Genomic DNA, 27,591 nt, shown 5'->3' with positions numbered 1-27,591 from the left:
ATCTCAGGTCCAGAATGCAATTGCACAGGCAGTTTTGGACACTTGATGAGATGCTCATGTTATTCCTCTCTCAGAGAGCTTTTGGTGGGCTACTGAGTGTAATCATCTGCAAATTTCTTCACAGCACAAGATCAAATTATTTTCAGCATTACCTGTCTCCACTGTCTCTCCTCACTACTCCAGAATAGGCAGGGTTAGTATGCTCCAATTCCTTCTATTAGACAGAATCATATGAGTTGTGCCCTCTCTGTCACCGTGTCTGCCCTAGAAAATAACACATATTCAGAGATCAGGATGGCCTCAATCCTGTTGGCTTTTTGTGAAGTATGATGACTGGAAACATTTATAATCATAACAAAATCAGTCATTCTAACTATGTTCTTCATAGACATCCACTGGGTGGTGGTGGTGGTGGTGGGAACAAATGCCTAACTGTCATGATTACACAATGCAAACTCTTATGATTTTTGTACTTGTGTCTGATATCTGTATGCAATATAGAAAATTATGGCTTGTTTACTGATATTACTGTGACTGGCAGCTATGCCTGTAGTACTTTCTCTTTACCCCTCTCTAAATTCTTCCTTAATCATTGTCATTTCTATTATTTAAGGTAAAGTGTGAATGTAGAGTGCCATCACTTTCATTTAGTTCTAACAGGAATTTAAATTTCTACCAGCTTTCCTCAAATTGATGACCATCAGTTGGGTCGGGATTACAATTCCCCCCAAAATTTGACACTGTCTGTATTGTTTAGGTTTGGATCATCATCATCATTATTGGTTCCTTTTCTATGAAGTGCATAGGGCAGCAAGTTTCTTCCAATGAATCCTATCCATGGAAGCATCTTCAGCATCTTCCCATTTGATGTCCTCTGGCCATAAGTTATCTTTAAATGCCTGACACCAAGTTTTGCATGGTCTAGCCCACCTCTGCTTTTCCTCTGCAGCTACCATTTTACAGTGTTTTTCGGGTATTGATGTTCTGGCAAGCAAACTATGTGGCCAGCTAGATGCATTTGACATTCCATCACAATGGCCTGCAACTTCCTGAATCCACTCTGCTGGAAAATTTTCTTATTAGTGACATGGTCACTCCAAGTGACATCCAGAATTCTTCATAGGCAACACTGATGGAACACAGAGTTTTTGTGCTGTGTGTGCTGTTGATGCCCATGTTTCACTGGCGTAGATCGTTATTGGTACAACAATTGTCTTATAAAGCTGTAACTTGGTTTTCTTAACTATTATTGGAGCTGACCAGATAGAGAGGTTTGGTTAGTCTGGTATATTTCATATTTCTTTCTGGACAATAAATTGTGATCTCAGTATTGCCCCGTTTGTTACAGGCGTGGCACTGAATCTGTATTCTGTAATCCGATCACAGAACATTAGCAAACCTCTGAACAAATACTTCCTTCAGAGCTGCAGTTCCACATTTATAGAACTTCTTCTTTGGGGAGCTCTTCAGATTCCCTCTTTATACCATCCATGGGTTAGGATTAGGGGAGTTGTAGTCTCCTAAAGTATGTGACTTGTGTAGCTGAAGGCAATGGGAATTTGGAGCCATATTATCAGGGGGCTTTTAGAAAGGAATAACAGATTAAATCTGAAATAAAATTTAAACTCCATAACAAAATATCTTTCTTTTTTCTCTGTATCACTTTCATACTAAATTTATTTCAGTTCTGCAGTTCACTGCCATTTTTTGGACGAACAGACAGGATTCTCCATTTCGAGAGTAATCATCCCACTGCCCATAAAGTCAGCTGTGTCAGGACTCTGTTTAAACGTGTGGAGTCGCATTGCAGCACTACCAAAGCTAAGAGAGAGGAGAAGAATTACCTCTTTCAGATGTGTAAACGTAATGAGTACCCGGCCAAGTTCATCAATTGGGTCAATAAACCATCTGGATCCCGGAGTGACCCCACACCTCAAGGATTGGCACCTCAGACAACCACACGGGTTGCCCTCCCCTATATTCATAACGTCTCAGAGGCTACTGCAAGAATTTTAGCACCGCATAAGATACAGGTGGCCCATAGACCGAATCAAACACTGCGGGCAGCCTTAATGCGCCCTAAGGACCCACTCCCCAACATTGAAAAATCGGCAGCCATCTATAAAATCAATTGTATGGACTGCCAATCTAATTATGTTGGGGAGACAGCCAAATGGGTTAAGACAAGGGTCCATGAACACAGATTAGCAGTGAAAAGGGGAGACCAGCATTCCCAAATATGGGCACACATGGCGGAGCTAGATCACAAATTTAATTTCAGTGAGGTTAGCGTACTGGCTAGCGACAACACCAAGGGGGGCCGCCTGCTTAAGGAGGCATGGCTCTCGGACAGTAATTCCATCAACCGGCACGTGGACCTGTGCCCGGCATATACGGCTTTAAGGTTGTGGAGTACGATCAATCAACAACAATACCCCCGACATCCCAGCAACAACCCCAACAGCATTAAGGAGGAGCAACCAACCCCCCAATTGATCAGGGGCAGTCCGAATGAGGAAAGACAATTGGAGAACACCCCTACTACACCTGTAACACCATCACAGCCCCAAAGAGTTAAGGAGGTGGTGGAAACCAAAATCCAGAGTCCGGGCACTATGAATACCCGAGATGGTGCGACTTGTATAAAGGAGGACATAACCAATGGAAGAGGAGAGGGAGCCCTGGATGTGACAGTTCACTCATATACGGGGAAAAATATGATGACTGGTTCGGAAAGAAAGAAAAAGCCCCCTTGTGGGATTAGGATGGCCGGATTGAGAGAGAAAGAACTACAGAGCGCAGCTGGAGGTGGATCCACGAATGGTATTGGAGAGGGGGAGAAAACACAGGAGACCGGACCATCACACCCCCCATCTGCGCATTCCGGAGAATTCCGGAGGACTCGTATAGATAACAACGATGTAAAAGGGAGGAGGCGAATCGAAGAGAGACGCTGCGATGATCAAATGGAACATGATCCTACTGTTACCCTCCCCGGACCGATTACCCGCAGCAGGGGGCGTATAAGACAGTTGTGCGCAGTGGCGACCAAGGAACCACCTCCCCCGCCCATGGTTGAACAATCTAGCCCCCAACTTCAGATCGTCAGCAAATTACACTCACCCCGGAGGGATTCACGAGATCGCTCAGACGGGGTTTGCAGAAGTGATGAAGCTAAGGGAGGGGCCCTCCGTAAGAGGAGCCATAGGATGAAGGGGGAGCGTAAGACAGGGATGGGATGGGTATTGCCATCTGAACCCAGGGGAGACGAGCGAAAACACAATTCTACCACCACCCCCGGGCTGACTAAACACTGTATAGCACGCGCTAAGCAGCTAGATGCGATGACAGCTAGAGAACCACCCCCTCTTCCTGCAACTGAACAATCTACCCTCCAGCCCCAGACCACCGATGGTTTGCATCCACTTCGGAAGGACTTGCAAGATCATCCAGATGACGTTTGCATAGGGAGTGAAAGTGTTGAAATCAAAGGAAAAACTTGCCGTAGGAAGAATAATGGGACGAAGGAGGGTTATAAAACAAACATGAAAGGTTTATTACTATCCGAACCCGGGGAGGAAAGATTAAAACGTAGGGACCACCATAATAAGAGAGACATTCACCCACCCACCTTAAGACCAAGAGAAAGAAGGATGGACGATGATAAACACGCAATTGAAATCAATAGGAAAGAACAGACCATTTGTGCGCAGTCATACCAATTGGGCCCGATGACGAGGCTGAGGAGTCGTGCGCAGACTTTGACACACCTTTAAAAGCGATTCTCACTCCCTGGCGCACTAGCCCTGAGGATGCCGGCAGGTGACGGCGAAAGCTAGGCGCTTTTTTAATAAATTTTATACTTTTGTTATCCTGGTGATCATTTTATTTTTTGCTATATATATATATATATATATATATATATATATATATATATATATATATATATATATATATATATATATATGTGTTTTCTGAGGTTTTCGTGAGTGTTTGTATGTAGGTCTTTGGTTATTCGGGTTTTCTCCCATGTAAAATTGGAATATATATTCTGAAGTGATGTTTTGGACTTTCTATAAAATAGTTTTGGTTTGCTTCTTTGCATGCTTGGAATTTACTGCAGTTCGTCCAAAAAATGGCAGTGAACTGCAGAACTGAAATAAATTTAGTATGAAAGTGATACAGAGAAAAAAGAAAGATATTTTGTTATGGAGTTTAAATTTTATTTCAGATTTAATCTGTTATTCCTTTCTAAAAGCCCCCTGATAATATGGCTCCAAATTCCCATTGCCTTCAGCTACACAAGTCACATACTTTAGGAGACTACAACTCCCCTAATCCTAACCCAGCACTTAGCAGCTCATAGTCCAACCCCAGTTTAGCCAGGATTGCTTTATTCTTTAATTACACTTTACCTAACAATAGTTCTTTTTTTTTAAACAACGGTGGCAGTTTCAAGATCACCCTAAACTTGATTCCTGCCAAATCCATCCATGGAACTTGCATTTGTTTGGTATGAACTTGTGTGATAATTGAGGCATTCATTTCCTGCCAAGTTTAATTATAGTAAATATGAGGAACAGTAGAATTATAGTCATTCCCAGCGTTTTCAACAGGTAGGCTGATCAAGGGCTTAACTGTCTTGTTAACATTAAGTAGATCACTCTGTGCTGCATTATCTTGTTCCTGTATTTTAAAAAATCTTCAGGTTAGGACTGATTGATCAGAAATAAGCAAGTCAATAAGCTTCTACCACCCTTGAGACTTTCTCTTAGTAAAGCCTGGTGTGCAGAAACTAGCAGTAGCTTTTCAAGAAATGGGGCTAAATCATCATCAACTGCAGGCTGGAAAATGTATGTTGGATAAACACATGTTGAAAGAAAAATCTTCATCAGGGTCCAGTCCAACCTGGGAATAAACAACATGGAGACTGCTTTAGAAAGAAGGTTGTAGTTTATTAAATAGGAGAGCCAGACAGAAAGATGGCTCTGGAAAAAACTGACCACATGGAGCAGAGTGGTGGGCTTTTATACCTTCTGGGGCTCTTGAAGTTATTTCCTGTTCCTGTTTGAGGCTTTGTATTTCCTGTGTCATGTACTTTGACCTGAGTCTGAGTGTGCCCGTTTGGTATTGGTGGGTTAATCCTATTATGTTTCCTGACCTTAGAGTTTGGGTGGGATATGTAGATTTTTAAGGGTCTTTGTGTTCCTAATTTCTTCAGTTTCTAGCTGGAAGGCTTCGACCTTTCTGAAAGAATTATTGAATTTGCATTTCTAAAAGCTGACTTCTGCCTAGGGGCTTGACTGATTTCTGTGGGCTGGTTTCTGTCTTTTTAAAGATCTTCTCCATTATTTCTTTGGGAAAATATATTCTGTCTTTTTAATATCCCCCAGAATATTTCTTTCTCTGGGTTCTTCTCACACATAGTTTCCTTAGTTATTTTTTTTCAGAGGTGCTGAAACCCAAATTCAAGATTCTGCCTGGATGCAGGTTGACTAACACCCTGTAGTGGATAAAAAGTGGTAGTGTCTGGCTATAGGCCTTAAACTTCTTCTGCAAGTCCTGGAGCTTTTCCATTCTCAAAGAAGGAAAATCTGAAACCTGCTGGACAGGTCTATGGCTCAAACACATCCATTGTTCTCTAATCTAAAGGACTGGTTGTCATGGGAACATAGAAGAAACCCTTAATGGCTATAAAATGAGAAGTCCTTCCCTCCTGCCTGTAGTTTCAGAGCAATAATTTCTGGGCAGTAATTTAAGCAAAAACTACATCTCCACAGACACTGTACTGTATGATGCTTTTATTTGTTTTCATTTATCGGCTGAATAAAACCAGCTTTGCCCAGTGTACTTTGTAAACCATAATTTATGATTTAATGTTATGCAAACCAATTGAGTCTGGGGTTTGGGGGTGGGTGTGGGGTTATTCAAGTTATTATACTGTGGGAAGTCAACCCCCCCCCCAGAGAAGGAAATATTAAAAGGGCAGAATATTATATTTCCTCAAAGGATCTTAAAGAGGCAGGAAAGCATGCCCAGTTTTCTTAATAGCCCCAAGTCTCCCTCCCCCAAGCAGAAACCAGCTCTGTAGAAATGCAGACGTAAATAATCCAGGAAGGTTGGAGGGCCCCAGCTAGAAGCTTAGGAAGACAAAGACACCTAAAATCTACATATCCCACCCAAACTCTAAGACAGGAGCATACTCAGACTCAGGTCAAAGTTCATGCCACAGGAACAACTCCAAACAAAAGGTTCCAGAGGGTAAAAAAACCCACTCTCTTCATGTGCTCTCTCTCTTTTCTTCCAGAGCCATCTTTCTGTCTGGCTCTCTTCTTCAATAAATTGCAACCTTCTTCCTAAAGCAATCACCATGTTGTTTATTTCTGGCTTGGACTGAACCATGATGAAGACTTTTCCTTCAACAATACATTATTCAATACCAGAAAAAGGTCTGTTTAAGAATCAGTAATGTATTAACTACTGAACAAAGGAAGTTTTATCTATAAGTTACCTGCAGAATAGGGCTTAGTTAAGGGAAACAATTTAATTTTAATTTTACCTTAAGACTGAGAATTGGGGTCCCAAGTGCTAGGCTTCTTTCTGTTAACTTTTTACATTAAGTATGTCTAGGAATTGGGAAATCCGGGAGATTTCAAAGCAAAATGCTAACATGTAGCAGGTTTATTTCTATGAATTTCTCTAGACCCCTAAACTCTCTTAGGAAATGAAAATAATAAACCTGCATAGTTTACAGGAAAAATGTTCAATTTCCACAGGAAAGTGACATACACTAAATAAATTGAGGTAGGATGGATCACTCTGCAGAATGCAAAGTTAAAGGGATTTGTGTAAAAGAAGCATTACTGGATAACTATATATTTTGACTTGACTAAGAATTTTAGATTTTATATTGTTCCAGCTGATGAGCTGTGGTGGTGCAGTGGTTAGAATGCAGTATTGCAGGCTGACTTGGCTCACTGCCAGGAGTTCGATCCTGACCAGCTCAAGGTTGACTTAGCCTTCCATCCTTTCAAGGTTGATAAAATGAAGACCCAGATTGTTGAGGGCAATATGCTGACTCTGTAAACTTTTTAGAGAGTGCTGTAAAGTGCTATGAAGCTGTATATAAGTCTAAGTGCTAATGCTATTTACAAAACTTCTCAGAAAGTAATGCTATGCAGGGAGTTTGCAAAGGGAGTCATGTGAATTGAGCAATCTGTTCAAATTGGCTCACCCCTCACTGCCTTTCTGTCAAATATTTTTTGGGTAATTAATTGATGTAGTTGATGTTTCTTGTTGTGCATTATGTGTCCAAAATATTCCATTTTCCTTTTCCTGATGATAATATTTGCCTCTCTTTGGCTATTCTTTGGAAGATTGTTTCATTTAATTTGGATTAAATTCATGATATTTTAAATCATCTGCTTCCCTAAGCTTCTTTTCATCTTATGGGTCATTGCCCATGCTTCTACTCCTTGCAAAAACTTTATGTGCAGCTTTTGGAGTTGATTTGGATCTACAGCTGGTGCAGAATACAATGTCAAGTTTACTGAGAAATCAGTCCCACTATCTCAAAGTAACACTTCTTTTGAAATCATTGCATTGATTACCAGTAGACGTCCAGGCCCAAACCAATGTCCTGCTAACTTTTAAAGTCCCATATAGGGGTACAACTAGCATTGGCTGCCTAGAATTCAATCTATCTGCTGACAACATATTTGGAAAGGCTATTAAGAGCCCCCACCTTTTCTGAAGTGAGGATGACTTGGATGAAATAATAGGCCTTCTTTATGATAGCTCTCCTACTTGGAATTCCTTAATCCTAGTCCTCTGTAAAGCCCCTCTTCATTGTTCTGAGAAAATATTTAAAGGCATTTTATTCCACCAGTCTTTCAACCCTAGCTACTTTTTAATGGGGTCTATCTTGGAAAATGTGTATTGATTTACGGTGGCTGTGGGTTTCAGGATTTTGATTTACTTTATTGATGTATTTATACATATGACTGGTTATAACACATCCAGAGTCTCTGGACTTGGGTGAGCTATAAAATTTTATAGTCAAGTAAAAATAGAATAATAAAAAGGCTCAGCTAGACAGACTAATAAATAATTAGAAGAGGGTGGAAACCATGTGATACTTAAGATAACACTGAGCTTCAGCCTCCAGCAGTCATCTGGAAAGCCATAAGATTCTCACCCTTGCCATTCTTTATGTGTGTAATCTTTTCATCACAGTGGCCTGACTCATGCATGATGCTGAAGTAAAGTTCAAAGCTTATTTTCTCACTCTTTTTTTGGTACAGCTGTATGGAGGAGATCAGAAGTTTTCATTTCTGTTTTTAATTGCATTTTAATTCTGAAGCTGCTCATTGTGTCTAAACCAAAAGAGATTGGGTTGGATGTTAATTGTCATTTGAAGTTTAGATTGAAATATAGTTTAGGATCCTGGCTTCTATTTTGCTACATACTACAAGTCAAGATGGGGAATGTGAGCTCATACCCACCCAGACCTGTTGCTTTAGTACTAAAAATCAGGTTTAGTATTATGTTCAGACACAGGCATTTCATTTATAATTAATATTGTTGCATTTTCTATGTGCAGGGGCCAAAGTTTTGACTTGAAATCAGATTCTACGGCCAAAGTCTTGCCTAAATGAGACATATACATTGCAACACATCTTTTGATGTCCTCTGTACAAGAAAAGGATGTTTAGAAACTGTTCTTATACAACAGAGATTCAGCAATGCAATGGAAATTGTGTGAAACAAAAGGGGAAATCATTTTCAGGAAGCTTTACTGAGCGTCACAAAACCTGACCAGACACTCAAATTCTCATCACATAAACTTCAGTAACTGGTTTAAAGACAAATTCAAATGCCAGTGACCTCATGAGAAATGTTGACACTAATGGCTCCCATCAGTACCAGTGAGGAATCTTGAAGGAAAAGCTCAGCACAATGGATGACCACAGACTTTCTTTAGGGACAGAAAATACCCTATGCTTTTTGATCTAGGATGATTGACAGATCCCATTTTCCTCATCAAAGCTAACTTGCAGAAAGTGTCTCATCATTGCCATTCATTTCTAAATGCCAGATAGAGTTATTAGATGTAACATTTTAAAAGATAACTGATATGATGATACAGGAATTGGGTATGTCTAGTCTAGTGAAAAAAAGGACCGGGGTGACATGACAGCAATGTTCAGGGGCTACCACAAAGAAGAGGGGGATAACCTATTCTCTAAAGCACCTGAGGGCAAGACAAGAAGTAATGGATGGAAACTAATCAAAGAGAGAAGAAACCTAAAACTAAGGAGAAATTTTCTGACAGTTAGAACAATTAATCAGTAGAACAGTTTGCCTTCAGAACTTGTGGATGCTCTATCACTCAAAGTTTTTAAGAAGAGATTGGACACCCATTTGTCTGGTAAGGAGTCTCTTGTGTGAGCAGGTGGTTGGACTAGAAGACCTCCAAGGTCCCTTCCAACTCTGTTTTTCTGTTATTCTGTTCTGCTTCTTAGTTGCTCTGAAAAAAGGTGTATTGTTCTTGTTTGTAATAAATTGAGACAGGCTCGCTTGCAGAAATGGAAGTCTGATCCCTTCCTGAGACAATATTTGGATTTGCAACTCACATTTGATGATCTTTTTCTCTATGCACACAAACGTACAAAGGCACATATACAATTATTACCTCTCCATATAACATTCCATCTTCACATAAAGTTTCTTAATAACATTCCTCCTTCCTGGTTGTTTATAGTTTTTGGTCATATTATGTGATGCATAAAGTAATTGTAGGAAGTTAAATTGGTGATAGCCAAAGGATAGCTTTATAGAATTTTCCTAGCCTTTCTCAGCTTTTACTAGCCTGTAATGTTGATGACCATAAGCTGTTTTATTTTTTCTTTTGTGCAAGACTTGTGTTGTTGGGAAGACTGATTTAATCTTGGATTATGGCCATGCTTGAAAAAAGAATGCTTTTCATTCTTTCTTTGTCCTTTCCTCCTCCTCCTTGTCCTTCTCCTACTTTTAGGCACACTTCTTTGTTTTCATTATTTTGCTTTCCTTCTGACGTCTGTGACTGCCTCTTTAAAGTACCAGCTAAATAAACTTTCCATTCTGCTTATAAGTACACTTTCCATGTGGAGCAGTGCAATGGGCTTTCTAAATCCTGTGTTAGATTACTGCAAAGAACCTGAAGTCAGAACAGTCCTAAGACGCACATTAGCAGTGCCTGTTAGACATTTATAGAGTAACCAAAAATGCTAACAGAAAAATAACAAAAAAATTAAAAAACACAAAGCACTTTGTTCTTATTTTTAGTATATTATTGGGAGTGTATTTATTTAAAATATATATAGGGACACCCGTATCAGATAAAACAATCCTACTTGGCTAATAATACACAAATAATATATAAACAAGATTCAAGTTTTAATATGTCATCAGTGCCATAATGTAACTCAAACCACATTCATGTAAATGTGGGGCTTATTTTCACATTGGGGAACACATTGTGCCACGAACATACTTTAACAGAACAATGATATTCTAACTTTGATCCATGTTATTTCTTTTTGGGGTAAAAGGTTTTTTGCAGTTTACAAAGAGACTTGGAACTTTAAGCTGCAACTGGTGACCTCCTGGAGGAATAATTGGGGAGAACATTTAAGAACATAAGGGTTGTGTTTGCACAACATACTCATGGTTTACTGAATTAAACTAATCACTCTGGGCTGGTTCATGGAACGTGGTGCATGTTTATTCTGGAAGCCAGTTTGATCCTAACTGTTACTGATAGGTGGAAGTAGATAGGTCAAACTTGATGGCTCTTAGTTTATCCTGGGGGACTAGAGGGGATTCAACTTCCTCTTATATATCTCTACTTTCTGTTTCTCACACACAATGTTACATGTGGAGGAGCTTTGGTATTTTTCTTTTGGGACAACATGGGCAATCTTCAGTTCTAGGACCATATGCTGCCCAATACCTAATTTCAAATAGTGTAAATGTATATTCCTGGTAGGCATGCCTGCTGGGCAAGAAAAAAAAGTGAAGACATATCTATGCGTAAAAGCGTATCAGAGAGAGAAGGGAAGATAAAGGAAAGGATGGAGAAAGAGGCAATCAATGGTCTTGCCTCTCTAAAACTGACATGTAATACTTATTATCTAAGTGAGATTTAATCAACTCACAGGTTGGTGACTACATGTTCCATACAGATCTCTCAGGGATATGACCAACATTTTAATAATTTAGGGCATTTGGGACAGGTTTAAAGGGCAAAGTTGGTATTTAAAGCCCCATAGAGACCTGATTTGGCATATTGTTTCTCAGGTAGTGCACTGAAAGGAGCAAACTGGCTCCTTGAAACCCTCCCTGAAACACTGTGTAACATGACATCACTCCCCAAAACTCTAAGAGGCCTTTATTATTACTACTTTTTAAAGTGTTGCTTCTGGATGCAGGCAAGTTCCTCACTGCAGCCAAGGGGAATGTCACCCCGAGCAGAAAACAATCGCCAGGCATTTGTGCTCTTTGAGTGTGAATGGACAATTTTTAAATAAGCAACAGACTTCTGGTTTTGGAAGCGAAAATAGCAGTAGTGACTGAGCAAAGGGCAAGGCTGAGAATGACCTGTATCCCTGTAAGCAGACAAAAGAAAGCCAACCATTTTTTCTTGGCCTGCATTCCTCCCCAGTTGCACTCCTAAGCAAAATCTCTCCCCCTAAATATGCTTTTTCCATTGGGAGTCAACCTTCTGATTTTCTTATTTCTTCCATTTTTAGATCCTGAAGAAAGCAAGGGACTCAGGGCATCCAAAGTCAATCCCTTGCTTTTGGAAATCTGTTTCAGACCATTTTTTTTTCCTGAGATGTCAGAAGATTGTGTCTCCTGCCAGTGCAACCTTTCATCTCCATGATCTACTTCCCAACATCTGGCTCTTAGTATTAATAAACATTTATTCTTCCCCTGTAAACTATCAGCAGATTTGCTATTGACTCTTTTTTACCAACAACAATAGTGAACTTTCTGTATTTGTTCTTTCTGCTGGGTTCCAATTAGACAACCCAGTGTGACACAAATATGGTATGAGAGGAAGAGAATGTTTTAATGCATCCCAGAAATCATTTAAAAAAAAAAAATCTCTGTAGTCATGAAAAATAACACAGGGCGTATTCATTTAAGAAAGATTGTTAAAAAAATAAAAAATGAATATGTTTCATATTGTTTTTGTATGGGAAATATAGTGAAAGTGCTAAAATTCCAATAAATATAACTAGACATTTGCCTTTTATTATTACAGTGAGTGTTTTGCTACTATAGTTTTCAGACTTAAGAAACATTTCACTGATATTTTATATGAAAAGAACTAATCAGAAAAAAAAAATAGCATCATGGCTTTAAAGTGGCTATGTGAAATAGTTTGAGAGTTTTTGCTGAAGAATAACAGAACAGAACAGAACAGAACAGAACACCCTATCTTTAAAACTGTACCTGTGGAGATTATGTTATTCTTCTGTTCATTTCAAAAAGTTGATCTTTCTAGAGGAAAAACAAATGGAAGTAATAGGAAAGTGTAAGGGAACATCATTCTGGGAGTAAACAAGACAAGGAGGATTGACTTATTTGTATTCACTTATGCTGTTTTCATTCCACTTAAACACTTATCATCCAGAGACACATTTTTCTTGAGATGGATGACCATATGAATATGATGAATGAATGAATGAATGAATGAATGAATGAATGAATGAAGTACTTGTAGAACTATCTCTCCCTGAGACCATCTGTCCATCCAACTAGGTTAGATAAGTGGGTGTGATCCACGTCCCTTAAATGTTGCCATCTGATGGGACCTCAGAAATATGTCTTTTGGAACAGACTCTCACCTGAAAGATCCTAGCCTTTTACTCTTCCAGAGATCTGTGAAGACTTGGCTCTTCCCCCAAGCATTGGGCTAGGATTGGGTTGATCTGAGAAGATATTTGGTCTTGTGCCTGGAGAGAAAGGTGCTTCTGCTTTTAACCATGTTTTATGGATTGTTTGTGAGACACATAGGATCATTTTATGAAAGGGGTGACCATATCAGTGCTATAAACAAAATGCATTTTAATACATGTCTTAAAGTCATTCATAGTCATTCACCTCCCTTGAGGTTTTCCCATCTTTGTCTTCAGTTACTACATCAGCCTACATCAGTCTGTGTTTTATTATAATTGGGTCTTTCATGTAGAGAATTAAACCCCACACTCCCACACAGAGAGAAACAGACAGAATGAGAGAAATGTAACTATGATTTCAAGTTTGGCAAAAGAAAGAAAAGCAAAAAACTAGGGCTATGTGGGGTTCATTTTCCTTATTACGATGGAAGAAATTAGTCACGGATTGTGCAATGAACTAATACAGTTGCTCCAAGATAGGGAGTTGATGGGAACTCTGAATTGTTCTGGCAACATCTGTTATGGAATTACTACATCATCTTTGAGCATGTGTGAGAGCAAGGCACATGGTTTGTGTATTTACCCCCATGTAGGAGCCAGGAAAAGATTGCCATTTTTTCAGCCCTCACAAACAAATGATACTTGGGACAAAGGACTTTTTCCCCTGAAATTTGCTTCTGCTCTGGTTATTTTTAGTGCAGGGATGAAACCTGTTCTTCAAGTTAATAAAAACCTTACCAAAGAATGCATGGTAATTGTTTTTTGAAATGGAGAAACCTAAATCCAGAAGTATTGTACCTTCCCTGCAATAAATTGTTCTGGGCTCATTTCTGAAATTCCAAAGACCTTAATTTCCTCTGATTCAAATAGTACAATAAACACAGCTGAAGCCTTTTCACACACCCAGCAATTTTTTTTACAAGTTACCTTATAGTCTGTTTTTGCCATTTTAAATACATTTTCCCCAATTGTGAGAAATAACAAAGCTTGCTCAGTAGTCTATATGCCAATCAAAACTTCCAGCTCTTTACAGCCTATCAAATAATTTCTTTGTTTTCACATATAATAAATGCATTCTTTAGTAGCCAAGATTGAAGCAGGTGGAACAATCCAGCCTGCAAACAAAGCGATGGCAACAGATCTGTGGATTGGATTTACAACTCCTGTTCTGCTAGCTGTAGCCAATGAGGAAGTTTTTAGTATATTTATTTTGTGTAGTTTTATACCCCCACCTCACCACTACCACAAGAAATTCAAGGCAGTCTATGTGGTTTTCTCTCTCTCCCATTTTATCCTTAGTTCAACTCTGGGCATTATTGTAATGCTAAAAAAATGAGAAGTTCCTTTGGGATCATCATAGTGAGCAGAAGTGGTGAGTGGGCATTTGTTTTCCCATTCTTTCTTCAATGCAATCATCATCCCATCATTCTGCCTTTTGGTTTTGCTTAGTCCCTGAAAAATAGCTTTCTATGCATTTTTAAATACATATGTAACTATTGTATATATGAATCAATATTCACATTTCCCCCCTCAGGATAGTGTATTATTGTATATGTTTCCTCAACATGTGTCACAACCAAGAAAATAAATAAATGGATCATTGAATAAATCAAACCAGAATTTCTTACTCAACTCACAAGTGACCCAACTTACAATATTTGACTCTGGAAGCAGTATGTGAAGATCCAGCTCTCTGGAGAAGGCTGTAATGTTGGGAAGAGTGGAAGGAAAGAGAAAAAGTGGATGTCCAGCAGCAATATGGATCATTTACAGTGGTGATGGATAAACTATTGGATGTTCTGAAAGACTAGGTTGTGGAGAGAAAATGGAGAAAATGTAAACTATTTGTTCTCTAAGAGTTCACAATGTCTTGATGGCACATAACCAACCAACCAACCAACCAACCAACCAACCAATCAGCATATGACCCTAAAAGTATATTTAATTGTAGAGATCTGAAATGCTTCTTTTTAGACAAGTTGCCTAGAGTGGGAATGGATGCTCAACAAATAAAAGCCTGTTGTAGCAGATGACCAGGCTGAGCCTGAGAGATGGTCAAATGTGTCAATATTCTTGAGTCCTTTCATTCCCACAAAAAAAAATTAAGCCCAGACCATCTTGAATTCTGTTGACTCTTATCTACTGCCAATTTGCTTTGACTGTTAGTAGTCCAGATTCTTGTAGAATGCTTAAACTTGAAATAAACCCGTATATTCATTTGAACTCCCTGGGCTTCTGATTTCCTGAGTGTGACACCTGTTCTTTGGCAGTGTTACTTAAAAAATGATATGTACTCTTATTAGATGTGCTTTTCAACCAGAATTTGTTTTGGATCAAACACCTTTTTCTCTCGTGCAGTCTATGTTCTGTTGCAAGATATCAACTTCCTCAATTAAATATGAACTTATAACAGCTTCCCTAACAAGTTGCTTTCAAAGTGTATTGGACTTCAATGTTAATCACTCCCAGGGGAACATAAAAAAATCCTAAATCAATTGAAAACTGTGGGAACTGAAGTCCAACACAATCTCTATTGGGGAAAATTTATTTATAGGAAGAGTTCACGTATTACGTTAAGAATATCACTTTATTAGTTCAAAGACAAATGTATGATATCCTGTTATAACAAGAGGTTGTCTCATTCAACTATGTTATAACATGAGATGTGAGCTAATGCTGGACAGAAAAGCACTGCATATTTTTTTCATTCATTGTGATAGAAGCAAATTTGTTTTAGAAATTCTTTCAAAGAAAAGAAGTTTAGCAAAACTCTTTCGAGTAAGTATTGTGTTCTTGTACTTACCTAGTTGTGAGGTGGCCAAGGGGTCTGTGTGAAGAACTTGTGCTTAACTGTGCAATCATTATAGAGGCTAGTGAAAGAATTGCAGCTGCTCTGATTTCCCACATTTCAATTAAACCATAAGGAAAGACGTTATGAGTGAACTGGACATATTTTAATAGCAGTGGTTCAGTAACTCCAGAGGAGAATACTATCCATTGAAAAATTGTTGAATTCCTTCATTTCTTGGAGATATTAGGAAAAACAACTCACCCAGTTCCTCCACCTAAACATTTGTAGAATTTGGGAAAGTCATCTCAACCTAGTGCATTAGAGGCTGTTTTGACATCAGTCCAACACCTTAGCATTCATTATTCTCTCAAGTTAGAGTCAGATTTCAGATTTGAATGTTTGCCACCTAGACATCAGTGCTTAGTATTTCACTTGGAGAAGAAGCAGTGATTAACAGTAGCCCTTCAGTAGCTACAGATTAAACAAAAATTCATAATTATGTAGACAGATAGTAAAAAGCCAAATGCAATGATTGTCAAGATGCCCAGAACATAGCCATAAAATATCTTTGTTTCTTTTGTTTTCACACTCTCTTCTTTACAGTAAGTTAGTAAGTAATAAATAAGTAAGGGAATTTATTAAGACCTTTTAGAGCATTTTAGTACTTTCCACGTGGTCTTTGCACCGGCTTTCAAGTTATTAAGTGCTTTTTAGATATTTTACAAATGGCTGTGGTCCTTCAGAATTCAGCACTTAATCAGAAATATTCCTTCATACTGTTTCTGTCAAGTGTCTCTTTGATGGAAAGGGATAGTGCAAACACAACAGTCTATAGGCCCAATGTACATATGGCTGCTGTCAGGGTAAAAATGAAAGGGACATAAAGAAATATTTATTTATTTGTTAGATTATATTCTATCTTTTGTTCAGGAACTTGAGGTGGCACAAGGAGTGGTTTATTCTCCTATTCTTCCACAACAAGGCTGTGAATAAGTTGGACTAAGAGGATATGACTCACTGGCCTTCTGTGGCTGAGAGGAAACTATAGTCTATGTTTCACTAGGGTCAGTCCAATGCCTTAACTATACTGCACCAGTTAAGAATGTGTTCCAAAGAGAGGCATCTTGTAAAAGCATGGGGTTTACCAATGGAGTATGCAGTACAACTAATTAAATGTCTTAAGATTAAAATCCATGCATATGGATTTATCGTACCAATGTAGAAGAAGACAAGGCAGAGCCTGGGGGCAGAGTCAAGAGAAGAATCAGCCTAGAGTCATTACATTTCCACAAGTAATCCAAATCTAACCTCTTTTGAATTCTGTTAACTCTTATTTAGTGCTAATTTAGTGCTGACCATTGACTAGATTGTTGTGTATGGGCATGATAAATCAGAACTAGAATTTAACATGTGATCCTGGTTCTTTAGTGCTTGACATCCACTTTAGATTCCATTAATTTTTCATCCTGGTGCCATCAAGACATATTTGGTTTATTGAAATACACCCTCCCTATTTTTATGCATCTGAGAGATCTCATTTGAGAAGAGGCCCATGGTTCCAATAGAATGGCTTCCATATATATAATATTACATATTACTCTACAAAGCAAATATGAACATTTGGAGTATGATATTAGAAATAAAACTTTTACCCATTTTTTTAAAAAATAATTTTATAAATAATTTTAAATATAATTTTATTTATTAGTTTATTAATATAATTTTCTTTGTAAAGAAAAACAACAAATTTGGAAAAGAAACTATTTGAACTTATGGTTTCAGATCCACCATGTGCCTCCTTGTACTAATGTGACATATTAAATTAGCATGGTGGCATCATTAACATTTCTAAATCAGGATTCATTTTTTAAGAGAGAAAAAAAGTTATTACACAAGACATGAGGAAAAAAAGGATGCAAGCCAAGGGGAAAAAATATGAATATGATGCAAGCCAAGGGGAAAAAAAGGAAAACATTACAAAAATCAGATATGGCTTATTTAGTCTGTTGGGACTACTTAGATGCCTGAGCTGGAAAAAAAAATGAAACATACAGTTTAATAGAATGAGAAGTTTGAACAAAAGTGCAGACACAACTGTTTCTTCTCATTTTTCCTTCTTTGTTTCTTTTTTTCCCCAATAACTCCAACCAGAGAAAATTACATATTTTTTTTTATTTGAGCCTGATTCCAGTTAAGACATTATAACTGAAACATAACTTGCCCTGAATATGTTAAATATAGAAATATAGCACCAGCTAAGGCTACCTAAGTCCATTCATGGTTACTGTAAACTTTGTTTCAGCAATTTATTGGGGGGGGTAAAGATATGTTGTTGCTATTGTTAATCAAATGGGAATCAGAAGCTGATTTTCCTCTAAATTGCATGATGATGGAACTGTCAGTTCAAAGATGATTTCTCACAACTATGATTTTATTGACTTTCTAAATCAAACTGGGAAGTGGATTCAAATTGTCAGACTGAATTAGAATTCTTTAAATTAATTCAAAGGATTTGGTTGCTTTTCATATAAGCAGAAGTTTTTCTGAATCAATTTGGAAATCAGAATGGAATCAAACTCATTTGCCCTTCAGTTTCAACATTCAGAGTGAATTAGATCAGTTTTCCAAATTAATCTCAATTTTTGAATCGAGCCAGGTCACTTTTCTGAACTAAATTGATAATTTGACTGGATTATGACTGAGTCATAGAGGACAAGTAGCATACAGATCCTAATTTCCATATCCTTATCTAGAATAGCAATAGCACTTATATACTGCTCCATTGTGCTTTACAGCACTCTCTGAGTGCTTCGCAAATGTCAGCATATTGCCCCCAACAATCTAGGTCCTCATTTTGCTGACCTCAAAAGAATCGAAGGATGAGTCAATCTTGAGTTGGTCAGGGTCAAACTCCTGGTAGTGGGAATGCAGAATTAGCTTGCAATACTGCATTCTAACCAGTGGTGGGATTTAAATATGTGAACAACCAGTTCTCTTTGTAGATGCCGCTTCCGGAAGTCCATTCTGGGCCTGGGCAACAAAAAATTAGCTACCGGTTCTGCCAAAGTGATGCAAACTGGCTGAATCCCACCACTGATTCTAACTACTGCGCCACCATGGCTGAATACTTTTATTTGGTAGGGCTACAGTTGCATTAAAGTGGGCTGCAACTGGGTAGTCAAAAAATAAAGAAGAGAGAGAAGATGATGAAGATGATGGTGATGGTGATGATGATGATGATGACGACGACTGTGACAATGATGGGAAGGAGGGAAGGAAAATTTCTTCCAAGGAACCCAAAATTGGTTTATGCTATGGTCTAAAACATAATTCAGTTTGTTTAGTCTGGATTAATATCTGAAAATCTCCTGTGTATGAACTATAATATATGTGGATTTAGCTATGATTCATTAATATGGCTCAGTCCATTTTAATCCTTATGAATTAGATTTATAATCATAGAGTACCCAGCCTGTTTTTATAGCTATGATTTGGCCTTGTTGAAATATAGAGTCTAGTGGGCAGTAAAATGGAAAGGGAAAGGTTTGTGAATCTCTTTGCCAATCTGATTAAAATTTTGATTTATTCACCATGCAGGTTCTGATGTTAACAATCCCTAATGATGCAGCATGCCCCAGTCATATGGAGTGTCAAATCATATGTTCTAATAACATATATCTTAGATCAGGAGAATGCAGTATTGCTAAATGTTTTGGGGACAGGTGTCATTCCTTTAGGATAGTATTACTGCTCCACTCATTGAAGAATGCAAAATCTATATCCTGTTTTATGGACAGAATTAGATTTATGGGGGCAATTCTAATTTCTAAGTGGTCCTGTTAGTTGCCACTAATGTTTCTATGTAACTATATTTAAGTATGGCTCAAAATGACATTTTGTAGGGAAATACATGCCCATTTATCAAAATAGCAAGCAAAATAGATCAAGACAGAATAACCTCCTTGCCTTAGTGGTTTCCAGTGATTTTTGAGGAGGCTGAAAATTTCAGGAGCCTAGAAAATTCATTAATTGAAATGGGCTTAAACCATCTTTCTTTTTTGTTGCTTCCAATCATGGGGGGGGGGACTTGGTTTAGATTTAGGTCACTGATTCTCAACCTCAGCCTGTTTTAGGCTATGTCTCAGTGTTGACCTCCTAATAGTTGAGTTACACAAATACATTATGAGAGATTTTTTAAAATAAAAAGCTATCGGATTCAACCTAAAGTAGCTCAATTAGAAATCAGTTTTAGTTTTTGTACTGACCAAGGTTTACATGTAGCTCAGTGAACTGTGAATTTGACACCTGGAATGTACCACTCATACTGAGAAAATGAGGATTTACATGTGATGAAATATGATATAAACACACATCACATATTTATATGTGTTGAAATATGATATAAACACACAAATTTCCATACTTTCTAGGCATTCTCCCTCCCCCATTCACCCGTCTATGAAAAGAATGCTTTGTAAAAGATTCTTAGTCGAGATGTTCCCACACTCTGAAACTGATCTCTGATAAATTTTATTGCTCCATAAAGTTTTAAAGATTTCCATCCTGCATCTTCAAGAACAGGAAAACAGAAGTGTTGTTCTCCCAATCTTCATTCTCCATTGTTTGCTAGAATAACAGGATACCAATTACTTTGTATGAAAAATTTACTTAACAATTGAAAATTGCAGAGAATGATCACTTCCTTCTTTCAGATTATCTGAAAGGGCTGTCACCCTTGGATGACATGTATCCAGCTGATTTTTAATCAATGTTAAGTACTAAGTCAGGCAAAAGTTTTGCTGATAACTGCTCATCATGAAGGGATCTTACTAGTAGTTACCTTATCAGCAAAACTTTTACATAACTTAGGTAGACTTGATTAAGTCAGACGGATAAACATCATCAGGTTAAACCCCAGCAATTGTGCCTTCTTGCAATCTATTATATGATCCTCAGGGCATTATTCACATTTTAAATTTTGCACATTCACAGGTAATTCTGATGCCAGTGTTTTTTTTTTTTTCTTGACATTTCATCGGAAATGGAACTATGGTGCTTTACCCTGGGTTTGCCATTATATGTTGCAAAAGGAAATAGTTCCATTTTTTTGCTTTAGCTGGCAGTTGGGTAAAGAAATCACAGGAGCAGTAAAACTATCTAGTGGCTTCCTGATTTTACACATCAGAGATAAATCGTTGAGTGGTTGTTTAGCTTAGCCTGTATTACAAATCAATCCACTTCCCCCCTCCAACCTCAGAGAAACGAAGAGAAGTTGTTCTTAATAAAATAAAAATAATTTATTGAAACATCTGCTTCTCAAAACAGAAGACAACTTCACTGAAGTCTGTCCTTAGGTCAGTACATTCAACATTGACAGGAGTGTACAACAAATTCTCTATATAAACACACACACAGCATTCATTTGAATTCTAGACCAGGTTTTACTCTAAATGGTACTTGCCCACAGACTGAATTTGTCCCTAGCCAATTAGCAGATCATCATGCTGTATTTTAAATCAATTAAGTAATTGCTCTTATCACAAAGAAATCATACTACAATATTGGTATTTTTTGTAAGTCATGAAGGCAATCTGCTACATCTGTACAAAGCTGCATGATCTGCAGGGAACAACCTGCGTAGGGAAGCTGATACAGCTATGATTACATACTGCTGGCTATTTAAAAACAAAAGCCAATTATTCAAAGTATTTGTCAGGTCTCACAAAAGGTCAGCCTGCAAGAACAGCCCTAGAGCTTGTTTATATTTAAATATACAGAGAGGCCACTGGTTTTTCTTATGAGCATCAGCATATCCAGGTTCACATGCAAAGCTGGATGACCCACACCAGTCCAATGCTGCACAAGACCTTACACAAACATATATGGGAAGGGAAATCAGCTTTCCTTAATAACTGGCCAGCAGTTTGTATGGTTACCTTTAAACATTAACAGGGCAACTTGCTAGAGTCTGCCCAAGTCAACTAGTTCCGTCAGCTGAATAACTGTAAATTGCCATTTGGGCAGATATCCTTTGCATTCAGTTCATCAGACCCACTGAGCCAGCAAAGACATATGGTCCTCTTCCCTTTATTTGGCAAAATTATTCTTTGGATTTTTCTTCCCCTTCCTGTTTTATGGGTTCATGTCCCCTGAGGGTCTCTGCTGATTGGTGACTTTCTGCATAATTCCTGGTAGAATTCAGATTCTAGGAAGCGAGGGTAAGAATTGTTCTCCATTAAACTATAAACTCTCTTCTGCGCGGCACTGAAGCATGTGTCTGTGGCTTCTTCGATGCTCTGAGCAATACTGCTTTTGGTCTGAAAGTCTATGTTGATCTGCAATACAAGAAAGAAATTCATAAAGATGCTGTTTCATGGATAATGTGTTCTTCAAAAATGGCTGGGCTACAGGATATTGGATCCTCAAGCTATGCTCATTCCCCATCATCAAATAATCAGAGGCCAACTGCTATACATCTGTTGGCCAAAGCAAGCCTATAGGGAAGAACAGTTGTTTTTAAACAGTTCTGCTCATTCTGGTGCTCTCCTACAGGATACTCTTCAAACAGCATAGCATTCCGAAAACTGAGGTCCAACTCATCAAGAAGTCTGCTTCAAAGCAATTTAAGCTAGACAACATCCACACTGTGAATGACAAAAATTTCCTTTCCTATTGCCAAATCCTCTGGCAACAGTAGTTATGATCCTCAGCTTTTAAAAATTTGTACCATACTTCTACTTGTACAACTATTAGATCTATGCAACACTTCAATTTTGAACCAGAAAAGGTGCTTTCCAAAATCCTGTCATGCACCCTAAGCCTATACAATAGTGCACTGACATATAAAGTTATAGAATGCCATACAATTTGAGAAACGGTAATGGTTAGAAAATCTGGGTGGCTTTTGAGTGACATTCCCAAGCACAGACCTATTTTCTCAACATTCAAAATTATTCCTATAGGCAATTCTGCATAAGATGCTAGCATAAAATGGAGCAGAAATCTAAAAGGTATTTTGTTAATAAATTTTAAAAGCTAGTTTTAATTCTAACAACAGTTTTGTGGAAGAGAGTCCCCTCTTTGGAATAATTCTCAGTTCTTTATTAGTGAAACCAAGCTGAGAACGTTTTTTTGGTTTAATTGAACTAGTCAAAAAGAGCAATTTAAGTCCATCTACTTGCCTCCTTAGGAGCTTCTTTTTCAATAAAGTCATTGTAAATCTTCTTAGCTTTGGCTGTCAGTTTTTGTGGGGACTTGATTTTCTTGTAATCTTCACAGGCCAGCCAGAAATCAATGTTCTCTTCACAAAACTCAGATTTCAGGAAAGCTCTGAAAGCTGCCAGACCATCTGCAAAGAAATGTGAAAAAGATCAATTCATGCAAAGCATCCCAGGAATGTTGTAGATGTAACACCACACATTTCTTTCTTTCTTTCTCTCTCTCAGGCCCTTGGGTTTTTCTGTCTATCCCTCCTCTAAATTGTTTAAGAAAGATGTACCCGAACAAAGCAGAAAGAACATGAGTAAGCTCAAAAAGCTGGCCAGTTTTTTCAAGTTAAAATATTGTAGATTGACAAATTTAAACAATTTTGTTCTTTGCCCATCAAACTAAGGTCACTATTTTTTTTTAAAAAAGAACATTTCACTTTTGGACTTTGATAGCATGTGTTAAACTTTAATTAGGAGAACATGTTTATGGAAGAGCTATAAACTCTTGGAAGACAGCCACATGGAAAGAGTGACCCAAGTTCACTTTGCAGCAAATAGGATGCAATTAGGATGTTTAATAAGAAAAAGGTTTCTCTTGCGTAGCTGACAAGGGAACACTGAGCTTCGGTATCTTTATTAATCAAAGTGTGCACCAGTCATTTAAAAAGAACTAATGTACAATGCATTATTTATAATAACCATTAAAAAAAAATAGCAGCCCTGGAAGTTGCTGCCATATCAAGCAACTAGGATCCATTTAAAGAAAAGAATTAGATCTTAAGGATCCAGAGACTTCAAATTTCAATTAAAGTTGGGACCCTGCATTTCCAACTTTATAACTGATCGGAGTTTTTAAACCTATGAATGTTAACTACAAAGGCCAGCTAAATACAGAACAGAATTGCAGAAATACAACAACATAGGCAGCTACTTCACAGAAAGCAGCTGGGAATTGTGCCTGAAGAAGAAAAAAGGTTTTTTTTTTTTTTTTTTTGCAATCTGAGGCCCAGGGAGTTAAGTACTAAACTAGGAATAAAAATTACTATCAAACTGCAAACATACATCAGAATTCTCAGTAGCTAAGATACTGGTTTGTTCACTTTTCCTGAAACTAATTTTCTATAATTAGCAAATATGCTTGTCTGTTAATTTATTTTAAGGCAACTTACATTTGTTACCTAGAAGTTCATCAAATGTTTCTGACCATAGCTGAGCTTCTTCAGGAGAAGGTCTGTGAAAAACAAAACAAAATTGTTTAAGGTTTTCAAAGGGCACAGATTCTATGAAAATAATTTGACTACATAAAGATTCATCAATGTAAAATATTAAGTACATACCTAAAACATGTCTTTTGTTGTCCTCTCTTGTTAGCCTTTGCATTGGTAGAATTGGAGGAATTCTGCAGAAAGTAATTCAATCTTGCTTTCCAATCTTTTAGGCTAAAATGAAGGGCAAAAGTATAAATAAGTTCAACTGAACTTTACCAAAAATGCCACAGTTTAAATTTGTAGTTAATAACTACAGATGGAGTTCAGCTTGCTTAATTTAACATTAGCAGAGCTTAGTTGTAGCACAGGTTTCCCAGATCCATTTGGAAATTTACTAACTATAGCTAGTAATAACTAATGCAAATGCACATCTTCACTCCCTGAGACATGAATTATGTGAACTAAAAGTTATTAACCATACTTAAGAAATATTATGCAGCAATGCTATTGGTTGCTTGATGTTCACTAACTCATTCATTTGCAAGAAAATTCTTACATATTATTTGTGGTAGTGAACTAACAATGACTGTTCCAGAATACTTCAGTAATCAATAGTATGTTCTATGTTTATTGCAATATAAACTAGTAGAAAGGCAAAATATGAAATCCCATTCATTTCTGTTGTTGTAAAGTGACCCAAATGAAAGCAGTTTTATATTCTTTCCCTTAACCTTAACTTTCAAAGTAAAACTGTTTGCATGTTGCAGACTGCATAATAGCATAAGACAGAATTTTCGAACAGTCATAATTTTCACAACTTGCAGAAGGAAGTTATGTTTTCTCTGCTATCAAGGGATTCTCCTTTGCAGACATTTTTAATTCTCTTTAGAAAAGATTAGCAGCAAATCAAGATCACTCATCTGCAGGACTTTAATACTTCATATAATTAGCAAAAACAAGGAAGAGTTCATATCACAAACTGCACTCACCTGCCATTCTAATGGAAAATCTACCTTATTTACTCAAGAGCTGGGCTAGTAGCCAAACTGCATGACTCAATGTAATTAAAAAAAAAAAAAGGAACTTTAAGAAGCAAAATTGCCTCCAAAGAATTTTAGCTCTCTCAAGTGAATTAGACCAGAATTTAGAGGACTTCCTTTGTCCCATTCTTTTTAAATGCTTCCAGTTGCTTCTAAAAGCAATTGGATGCACCTTCATACACACTATTTTTATTCAGTTTCATAGCACCAAAGCCCAAGAGGAAGTGCTTGTAAGTGTTTTAATGCATCATACAGGCAACACCTATGCATACAATCTGAAATACTGAGGTGTTGAAAACCCAAAATTAATTTATTGAGATTAGTCATTTTGAGTATAGTATGCACATAGTTATCTAGAAATAGTTATCTAATAAATCAGCTGCTTGGTTTTGCACAATACTTTGAACCATAAATCAAACAGCCCGAAATCACACAATGTTAAGCCACAAAGAAACTAAAGCTAAAGTTATCGTACTGTACAAGGCCTAATAATTGGTCTTAACATTGTCAATCTTCCTTTACCTTCCCAGCAAATTTAGAAATACGCTCATTCCACCAATGCGGCTAAAACGTGCTCAGCTGAGCCCCCAAATTGGCCGGAAGGAAAAAAAAAACCGTTTACGTTCCTGAGACTTTTGCCAAACTAACATACAACCTTTCTTGTTAACGATGTCAACGACTAAACTAATACTTCTGATTGCAACATTCTAGCCACATTCCCTTGGTTTTTTTCTTGCTTTCGATTTAAAATACTTACATGGTTCTTTTCATCTTGCCCTTTTTCTCTTCTTTGCTCTGGCAACGGCTAGCGCTTTTCTCCATTTTGATGCGGTCGTGCTGGAACGCCAGAAATATTACACTCTGCATACTCTTCCGATACAAGACGCCCGTCTCAATGTGACAGGAGGCTTTAGCGTCTCTCGGACCCGCGTGTCCCTTATAAAAACGGGAGGCGGGGCTTCGAGCGCACGCCTTTCGTTCGCTGATTTGCTTTTCCAGCTGACAATCGACGGACGCCTCCCAAATAAGGCGTTTGCCTGCGAGGCGGGCTGAGGAGTGCTGTTCTGACGCAAAAAGCCGTCTTCTTCTATCCATCTTGCTCTAAAGCTGCCGGTTGGTGCAAAGGCTTTCCTTCTCTCCCCTTTCTTTCGCGTTATTTTTTTTTTAAAATAGAGCTTTTTAAATAGTTACATCTTTGGCTGCCAGGTAAAAATAGGCATCCGGAAGAATCCCTCTGCAAATTGGGAGATGCAGAAATCGATTTTTGTTTCTTTTTCTGGGAGGGCAGGGTTGATGTGGCTTTGGGGAGGTTTGTTTTTGTTTTTGCAGGCGGGTTAATGGCCAAAAGGCTATTCAAGAGGAAAGGACTTCACCTGCAGTTTTTCGTACATGAGGATTAAATCCTTAAGCAGCAAACCTTGCTCGGTTTCATACGTTTGCATTAGCAAACATCTGCTAGGGTCACTACAAGTGGCTTCTCAGTAAATATGGGCTTTACAGGCTTAGGCTGTTAGGCTCCTGGGAAGAAGCCCCAGCGAATTCAATAAAACATTTCTGAGTGAAGAAACAGCATTTTAATTGAGAGCGTGAGATTCGTGACAAAATTCAGAGGTTATGGGAATAAGTGTTTTGATCTTGGACTAGAACACGCTGTTATGTGTGAGTTATTTTATGCAACCTTCGATTTACGCTTCTGGTGTGTCCGAATGCCTGCCAACAATGACAGAAGTGATAGATATGGGAAAGTACTTTTCTCTGGGTGTTGATCTTGGAAGTATATCACTCCTGCCCCTGCCCACCCACCCCTCCCACATAAAAATAAAACTTATCTAGAGACTACTTTATTTGATTGGAACAAGATTATGGAACAAATGTTCAGCCATGTGGCACAAAATAGTCCCCTGCCTGGATCTGAATGGAAACATTTGTGTTTCTTTATATAGTTTTTTTTTCCCCTTTGTGGTCAAAGTACACTTCTCTGGGTGCTGCTGTTGGAGGAGGAGAACTGGGTAGACTGCATCAGACGCATGGAGTGGCTAAGCTGGGGATGTGAGCTTTAGCTCATAAAAGCTTATGCTTTTTAATAAAATGGGGCAAGTTTTTTTGGGGGGGGGAAGTTGCTACTGGGGTCCCTTTGATTTTGTACTACCGTAATATTGAGTTAAATTGAGATTTCCACTGAATGTTTCTCAGGTCATGCATCTACCTCAATATATAAATAAATATGTTCTTAGAAAATCTGATGAAGGATGTGATGACAAACAAGTAGGTAGAAATTTTAATGTTTGTAAAATGTATTTCTTAGTTTGCTGATTTGGGCTATCCATACTTAGGACAATTACTAACCCAAATAAACAAACTAAAAATTAGTTTCAATTGAATGATTTCCTCCACCCA

The 27,591-nt window shown here is 37.9% G+C and overlaps 1 protein-coding gene across 1 annotated transcript; it reads right to left on the bottom strand.

Annotated features, from left to right (window-relative positions):
• Positions 1 to 21,013: 21,013 nt before the first annotated feature.
• RGS2 (regulator of G protein signaling 2) lies at positions 21,014 to 26,120 on the bottom strand. The gene is made up of 5 exons (XM_039362333.1): positions 25,952 to 26,120; positions 24,284 to 24,385; positions 24,116 to 24,177; positions 22,920 to 23,086; positions 21,014 to 22,073 (listed from the first exon to the last, which is right to left on the bottom strand). Exons 1-5 carry the CDS (start codon positions 26,059 to 26,061, stop codon positions 21,879 to 21,881), a joined length of 636 nt encoding a protein of 211 aa, XP_039218267.1. The 5' UTR covers positions 26,062 to 26,120; the 3' UTR covers positions 21,014 to 21,878.
• Between the last annotated feature and the right edge of the window lie 1,471 nt (positions 26,121 to 27,591).

The sequence above is a fragment of the Crotalus tigris genome, unplaced genomic scaffold (assembly GCF_016545835.1).
Source record: "Crotalus tigris isolate CLP2741 ecotype Arizona unplaced genomic scaffold, ASM1654583v1 scf7180000019423.1032690, whole genome shotgun sequence".
NCBI classification, from domain to species: domain Eukaryota; kingdom Metazoa; phylum Chordata; class Lepidosauria; order Squamata; family Viperidae; genus Crotalus; species Crotalus tigris.
This window is presented reverse-complemented; position numbering and strand designations above follow the sequence as displayed.